Source organism: Populus nigra, chromosome 7 (assembly GCF_951802175.1).
Source record: "Populus nigra chromosome 7, ddPopNigr1.1, whole genome shotgun sequence".
Taxonomy (NCBI): Eukaryota; Viridiplantae; Streptophyta; class Magnoliopsida; order Malpighiales; family Salicaceae; genus Populus; species Populus nigra.
In genome coordinates this window covers 21,881,734-21,890,899 of record NC_084858.1, presented here as the reverse complement: position 1 = coordinate 21,890,899, position 9,166 = coordinate 21,881,734, and the positions used below count along the sequence as shown (strand labels likewise).

General features: G+C 30.7%; 1 protein-coding gene across 1 annotated transcript; it reads right to left on the bottom strand.

Moving 5' to 3' along the window:
• Positions 1-5,265: 5,265 nt before the first annotated feature.
• LOC133700174 (probable F-box protein At4g22030) lies at positions 5,266-6,537 on the bottom strand. The gene has a single exon (XM_062123720.1). It carries the CDS (start codon positions 6,535-6,537, stop codon positions 5,266-5,268), a length of 1,272 nt encoding a protein of 423 aa, XP_061979704.1.
• Positions 6,538-9,166: the final 2,629 nt, after the last annotated feature.

Below are 9,166 nucleotides of genomic sequence, written 5' to 3'. Positions count from 1 at the left end.
TATGTTCAAGTATGAGAAACTTCTTTCTTACTTTGCAAGGATGAGAATTACCACTAAATTCATGAGATCTTATGATATCTAAAATGTAAAGGGAATCAATGTTCTTAAATTTTACATTTGTTCCAAGCAAGTGGTTATAGTTCTAAGAGATCATATTGTTAAAGATCACAAGTTTCATTTATTTTTAGTCATGATGCTTATGGCTAGTTAAATATACGTTTCTCGAGCTCCCAAGTTGTTGAATCTGCTAGTTGCAAAGATTGAAGATTATAATAAGTATTCTAGTTGAGTGAGTCGTCATTGCAGCCACCAAATCCAGAGGTTGGTCTTTGTGTGCTATGATTCAAAGCTGTCTCATTCAACCATTGCCTCGTAAAAATACTTTCATAAATTCCAAGAGAAAAGTCAAAATATCAAGTTTTGAATATGGAGATGTGAACAGTTGAACCTGGATTGAATGGACTTGCTCTTAATTTCAAGCCATTTCTAGGGCTTAAGGAAATAGTCCAATATGGCCCAATCTTGTAAACTTGTAGTTTCTATTACCACAAAAAAACACAAATAATATATTGAATGTTCTCTTGTAATGGATTTCCTTTACATGGTTGGTTGGTTGTCAAAAATAATTTTTTTTGACACAATACAAAAAATACAATGTAAATTTAAATTGTAAAATCAAAGTTAAATTTTTTTTCCATACAAACAACAAGCAATTCCATCAATTAATAAAGATATTGTGTACTTGTTTGTGCATGATAAAATCCTACCATACAAGATCTAAGGGAAAAAAAATAAAAAGTGGGTGGTAAGACTTTACATCGAAGAAAAAAACATTAAAAATAGTCATGTCTTCACAATTATACTTCATTGTTGACTAACACCAGTTCCAATGTTCTCTCCAGATGTATAACCATCTGTAATATTTTAGCTTATCTGATGTCTTTTGTCTTGATGGATAATATATCACTTTTAAATATTGTTATGTTTTCTTTTAGATATTGTTATAATTTTATAAGTTTCATATATTATTTGTTACATACAATGAATTTTAACAAGTGGATTAATAAGAGTTGAGAATAATTAGGAGGCTTAACCTATTGGTTAGCTAACATTCTCTATATATATTTGTAGGACAATATACAATAGTAATGGTGGAGGTTACCATCAAGGTTGTCAAAAACGCTTTTTTGACACGACACAGAACATACAATATAAACTCGGATCGTAAACTCGAATCGTAAAATCACAAGTAAAATATTTTAATTAATTATATATTAATAATTTCAGTCAAGTAGTAAATAATAACTTAATGTGGGGTTTAGCGATTGTTTAATAATATGATAAACTTGTTTTTTAAAGTGTTTTTAACTTTGAAATGTATTAAAATAATATTTTTTTATTTTTTAAAATTTATTTTTAATATTAATACATTAAAACAATTAAAAAAATTAATTAAAACTTAAAAAATAATTAAGGATCAGTTTCTATGACTTTACTCACAAAGTTAATCCATAGTTTTTCTCATATCTTTCCTTTTTAATTGATGTTTTTTATTCATAAAGCAATAGGCAGAAATGAATCTCAATCTCACAACACGACAACAAAGAAAACATAAATAATAAAACTTTTTCTTTCACAATTCACATCCAACATCACCACCTCAACCATAGTCAACAACCATTGATCCACTACCTTATCTTCCACAGCTAACATCACCACCTCTGAATTTATCAACCAAATGGAACAACTTTAAATATTTAGCAGCAATTAGCAAACAAGCCCAACATTTCTTCTCTGCAATATTGCCCAATGCCCACCGTTGCCACAAGAGATACTTCAGCTACTAACCGTTTGATCAAGAAATTTGTACCATCATAAACGAAATCAACTACCCTTAATGCACTCTCTCATCTTCTCTCCCCCGACTCCACTCACCACCCTCTGCTGTATCTTCTCACTCTCCCTGTAAGTAATAACTCAAGACCCATTAGATCTACTTAGTAGGGACTTGATGTTGAGGGTTTTGAACAACCTCAATGCACGCAACGTGGCACGATGCGTTGTCGTCTCTCGTAGCTAGAACCGTGTTGCTTCCAGTAATCTTCTCTGGACCTCCAAGCCTATGTGTTTTTCTTCTGTTTGAGATGAACATAGAGAACAACAGAGAGTTGAAGAGTTTGTCGGTTAACAAATGCACATAGAGTTGAAGAGTTTGTCAAACTCGTAAACTCTGTCCGAGTTGATCGAGTTTGACCGAGTTTAATCGAGTTGGACCGAGTTTGTTGGTTTTCAAATTTCTAACCCGATTGTACATGATATATATAAGTTAACTCGTAAAATCGGATAATTTTACGAGTTAACTCGCGAGTTTGACAACCTTGGTTACCACACAAGAGTATGACTACAATATTTTCTATATATGTACATTCTATAATAATACGAAATTGTAGACTTTATATGAATTAAAATGAATGAATCAAACAATTCAAACTATGATTTTTTTTTTAATCTTGAAGTCTGGTTCCTAGTTAGATTATATCTTAGACAAGTTACGAGATTTTCTATAGAAAAATCATAATTTTGTAAACTTGTTTAAAAGACTATAGTATTTAGGCATAAACATATGGTGGATCATACTTTAAAGTATGGTATGTAGAATAAGAATTTTCAAAATTTTGTCCAATGATAGATAATTTTTTATGTGTTAGGAAGGGTTTAAGTAAAATTATGTTTCCTTCATTCTTGCACTGTTGATTGAATAAAGAATTCATGGATACAAATGCTCGCGAGGCTCATGCATTAGTGAGTAAATACAAAGATATGCAATGAGGAAGTTAAGAATTGAAAATTCAAAATTATTGAAAAATTGTAAAATTAGTAGTAAAATCTTGATTTTACCCAATTTTACTGATTTTACACATTTTTACACAATTTCAGTTTGATGGTAATACTTTTTAATTTTTACACGATTTTACTCAAGTAACTCACGATTTTAAGAACCTTGGTTGTAATCAAATCAAGAATCATCCCATGAGTTTAAGTTCTTTGATTTTGAATTGTTAAATTATTTTTTGAATTCAAAACAATCAAGTTATTTGATAAGTTCTCAAGTTTATAAATGTTTTTTTTTTGCATATAAAATGAATCTCAAGTTTTAAACTTATATTAAAGTGATATTGTTACATATCTAGAATCAAAAGTTTATAATCGTAAGGATAGTCTATAATCTAAGTCCAGAATTTAAATATAACATTACAATATTTTTGTTCACACTAGATTTAGTACTTAGCTTTGAAATTCAAAATCTTTTTAATTGAGATATATATAAAAGAATTTGAAGCATCAACCCAACCATATACTCAGGTCTTAGAAAAGATCATAGATTGGATCAAGTTTAATAGTTTTGTTTTTACTATTTTCTAAATTGACGTGTTTATAAGTATGGTTGTAAGAATATAAAAAAATTGTGATTGTATTTTGTATTCAAATTATGCATCAAAAGTTTTTTATCAACACCATAACATACAATTGGTGGTTCAGAATGCTCAAGTTTAATAATGCAACAGCACAACCGGATTAATTGAATGAAAATCCCTACCTACAGCCATCGAATAACTATTGGGTTTAGGCTAGCTCGTTGGATAACCCAATTCACAAACTAATCTTGAAATGAGTAATTAACACATGATATAAAATTTTATAATAAGTTCTATCAAATGTAATTTTAAAATTAAAAACAATTATTAAATCTAATATAGCTTGACATGCACGTCGATACTAAACCAAACTTGAATTAAAATTTTTAAAAATCAATTAAAAATTAATCCAATCAATACAATTAATTTAATTGGTTAATTTGATTAAAACAGAATTTAATTTTTAAAAAATAAAATAATATTATCTAATTATCTCATATGAATCTCGATCAATCAATCCAAGTGACTCGAAATCTTATAATAGGCTAATGGACTAGCTGAATTTAATAACTTTAAATTTAAGATGCTTACGGTAGCCCCCTCAATGATATTAATAATTAATGAATCTATAAATGTTTACAGTTAACTAGTTTCATCTAAAAGATAAATTAAATATGTCTAACGTATATAACAATATATATATATATATATATATATATATATATATATATATATATATATATATATAATTAACTATTCAAGTAATTGTCTAAAACAAAAATATAGTGTCGAAACACTTAATTTTAGTACTTTAAAACTTAGTTTTATAATTTTTTTTTCTCTCAAAGAAAAGTGAATTCGTTAGTCCAAAATTTTAAAATACAATCAAATACAAAAAATTCAGAAATTTGTCTTTCAGAAAACACAAACAAATCCTTAATTTCTAATAAGAAAAATCAATTAGACTATTTCTTGCATTAAATGCAACGTCTAAATTTGGGTGCTTTGACTGGCTGGTTACATAATAGGGAGATTATTTGATTCGAGTGTCCCTACTTTGACCTTCAGTAAGACAAAGACTCCTCCAGAGGACATGAAAAACTTATTTTATCAAACCTCTTTCCCGGCAAGTTAATACAATGATTTTTCCGGTTAACTCTTCAATCAACAATCTAATCCAAGTTAAATTTAGAATTAAATCAAATAGAAGTTAATTTGATAGATTTAAAATTTAATTTTAAATTGAGGCTGGATTTATTAACATTTGCCATAACCTAATTCATTGTAAACACTCTAACTATCTCAAGATGATGTTTACGGCACACCGACTTTTTTTTTATATTGGAACGCCAAATATTGATGTTGGGGTTATATAATAATAAGAAAATAGTCTTTATTATATAACAATAAAAAAAATTATTTAATTCACATATTAAATATATAATTACCAGGTGATAAAATCTATATATAAATATACGTCATCAGCATGAATTTGGATTTCGACTCGTTTTCATTTTCTTATAGCAATTATTGACTTTCTCATGTTGATGGATTTCTTCAATAATTTTCCCCTTACAAAGTCTTCTATAATGGGATTAACCGATAATGATGATTTAATTAATTATCTTAAAAATTGTCAACCAAGTCTACAATATAGGCACAATAATTAATTAACAAAGTAATATAAACCAAATAAAGTGAGAGAAAAAACATCAAAGGCACTATTATTACGATGAATGAGTGTTGTTATATGAACAAATTAAATTAGTATATCATATACAAAAAGAATCAACAAATCATATATATTAACAAGGAGGTACTTGATGATTAAGCTCCCAATTACTTAGCACTAGAAAAGCTTGCTTCCAAATTCTTCTCCAGTATCCTCCTCAATATTTCTCAAAGAAGATGAAGCTGCAAGGTTTTTGAGGTCTGATAGGCTCCTGCCTAGCTGTAACGCCACCTTCATTTCATACACTTGTCCATTTTCTCTTCCCCATACATTTGTCTCGTTTATGTTTGATTCTATAGATTCTTCCATGAGCTTAAAGAAACCTGCATTGCTTCTATACATCTCAAATATCATCCCAACTTGGCCTCCATGCTCCATTGCATTCACTACGCTTGCCAAGGCACCACCACCAACTCCTAATATCACAGCCCACGGGTTAGTAGTTCCTACGAAAGCTGACCCCAAAGCTCCAAGACCGGTAAGTAGAGGGCCAGAAAACGCCAGCACCTTGTGAGCTTTCAAGGCCTTTCCACTCAATCTCAAGTAATCTGCCTTGTCTTTTCTCTTCAAAACCCCAACAATCTCTCTCATTTCATCTTCCAATTCTCTATTCCACCCATTTCCTTCTATCTTCCTACCGAGCCCTTTCGCTTGTTTTCGCCTTTGTTGAGGCCACCAAACTGCAGGCTCTACACTTGATGGGTATCTTTCAAGCATGGCGCCTAATAATGGAAGTGGATATGCCTTGTCTAAAGCCAAAACATTCTCCGTTGCTTCGTTGACATCACTAACAGTAGGACTGCCAACGGACAACAAAGTTTGAATCTGGCCGTGAAGCTGCTTGAACAACCTAGCAGCATTCCTTTGCTCTTCAGCAAGTTGTGATGGCTGGATCTTATTCATTATCGCCAAAATTCCGGTTGCTGCAAGATATAGTATCGTCGAAGATACCTTGAGTCCTGCAAGTGGTTCACCACTTGCACTAGCGGCTGCAAGTCCACACATGGTGGCTGCGGTGAGAGTCATAGCATGAATGGAACTCAAAAGCAGGTGGTTCCAGTTATCTCTTTGCTCTCCAATGTTCTTGTGCATCTCAATTCTATCTGCCACAGCCTCCATGACTGCGTAAAGCTTGGCAACCACCACTGGATCAGAACTACTGGTCTCGGGACCGGATCCCTTCTCCATTTGTGTAGTTATCGGAATTCCATAACCAACTGATCTAATGCTCAGTTCTTCAATAAAATCTTTGCTAGAAAGCTTTGGTAGAGATAGAGGGCCGATCCGGATTTTCGGTCCATTTATAGTGGCTCTAACTAAACTTGTATGACTGCAAAAAGAGGATGAAGAACCTGAAACCACCATGCCTGAAACTTGAAGACTTGCCATGGTTGAATCTATCTAATTTTACTATATATCCTACAGCCTTTGAAGGAAGCTGTTGTCGTGAATGGGATGGTGAATGCTGGCTTGTGTTAACGTCTCAAAGCTCAGAAGTGAATTGGGTTTGAGGTTCAGCAAGGCATGGTATTTATACAAGGTGAAGGGTGTGGACCAAGAGTTTAAGGAAAAAGTCTAATGGTTGAAACATAGAAGTTTGAATAGGTTTTCGTAGCTCAAAAATTGGATTAGACTATTTCTTATGTTAGGGTTCGATCGGACGTACGGGTTCAAGTCAACAGGTGATGGCTATGGCAGACTTTGTGTTTCCTGTGTATGAAAATGACTTTCAATAGTAACAGACGAGTTTTCTTACATGCCTTCAAGTTGAAACAGACAAAAATCTCTTATTTATATTTGGCAAGAGGGTCACGGCCTGTTGTAAATGTTAAAATCACATATTATACCCTTAATAATAACAATACTAATAATAATAATAATCCCTAACAAAATTAATTAATAATGTTTTTAGCGAACATTGTGATCACATTAATTTCTTAAAAATGAGGAGGATTGTGAATCCAGCCTCAAGACATTTTTTTAGTTCAACAGTAGGTCTAAGGGATATTAATTAGCAACATTTTGGAGTAGCTTTCGTTACCAGATTTTTCGCTGTTTCAAGAGTGTTGTTGTGATTATTTTTAAAGTTTTTTTATTTTGAAAAATATTAAAATAATATATATTTTTTTATTTTTTAAAAATTATTTTTGATATTATCGCATTAAAATAATCTGGAAAGTACAAAAAAAAATATAAATTTAAAGCAAAGAAAAAATAAAAAAATTTAATTTTTTTCAAAAATATTTTTGAAACGCAAAAACAAACAAGGTCTTTATAGTTTTACTTATATAAATTTTTATCGGTATTTACACTCACAGTTTGACGGTAAATATGTTACCGACAAGCTCATGAACAAAAATAATTTGTCAATAAAACTCTCGTCGATAATTTCTTTTTTGTTGGTGAGTCCGTCGATAATAAATTTATCGTTGATTTACAAATAGACAAAGGGCGTCAAAAAAAATTATCCGCTTCATTCCATTAGTATTTCCTTTGAGATGTTTACTATATAACCAACAGAATATCATATTCAATTTTGTTGATATTTTTATTTTTTTATCGGTATATCCATCGATAAATATTACCATCTATAATTTTATTGGAAAATTAATAGTGAGAGTGACATTTACTATAATTATGTTTTAACTCTAAAAAATATTCCTACGAAGTTTTTCCTCAATAACCCCTCCAGTAATAAATTAAAATATATTTAGAAGGTCATTCCTCCGTTGACAGATAGGTTGATGAGGTCCCTATTTCCTTTAACATGAGATTTAGAAGCTGAACTTCTCCGACCTTGGCTAGAAAAAAATGGGTTTAATTAATTAGCATTCACTTGATATAAGGTTTATATGATTATTTATAGAGATAATAATTTATTATAATAAATATTAAATATAATAATTGAATATGATAAAGATCACCTTTAAAGATCAATATGTTGATATTGAAAGTTAAGATTTGATTATGAATTGAGTAAATATGAATGTTTTTATTAGCTAGTGCCTATTTGCCACCACTAGATAGTCTTCTATGGATGGATATTCATGAATCAATCAATGGTACAAGACGAAGCCTAAAACATGGGTTGAGTTAAATGTGTAGAGTAATTGACATGATATAAAAACTTTTAATTTTTTATTTGATTTTTAAATTGCGTTTAAATTTAATAGAAGGTTTTAAAAGCCCAGCTTTAAAGAACGGTTGGCTCAATGTAATTAAAAATGCTCGGAAAACCTTCAAAAACTTTCAAATTAGACCTAGAAATAACTATTGTTTGAGATAATTTTGTTATTTTTCTTTTTTCTTTTTAGATTTTCTAATTTATTTAAAACTTTTATCACCTTTTTAGTTTGGACTCTTAGTTTAAAAAGGAAATATCCCATAATAAAATTTATTATAATTTTTGTGCGGAGACAGAATTTTTTTCAACAAAACTCTGTATTCTTATGCTTTTTTGTCTCCTTTTTTTTCTTATGCGCCCAAAGTCCGATATCTCAACCGATTCCCAGTACAAGAAATTATCCGAAGCAGCAAACAACTACCTGAAACTTGAAAGCCACAAAAAGTAGAGAATGGTACTCGCCTACCAAGCATTCAAGCTAAGAGTACTAGCTATAAAGCTGCAAGATAAATGTTTTTTTTTTTATTTCCAAATGAATCACAATTTGAATTTTTTATAGCCACGCCTGAACGACGGACTATGTCATATACACACCCTGCTATAGCAGTAGGAAAAGAGAATTGCTCGGCATAATTAAACAACTCTAGGAGTTGACATTTGGAACGTAAAGGCCATATTATAATGTATTACTAAAAAATAGTAAAAATCTTTGACTTGCATGCAAGCTTTTCAGATTCTGTCTATCTTGAACAAGAGTGCTGAAGGACGAGATTGTGTCAAGGCTCCCTATGTCAATGTCAGGCCGACATGAGCATATAGTATAGAACAGCTGAAATGAAGTAAAATACAGACTAGTCTATCAAATTGGCCACTATCATTTAAGTAGTAGAAATC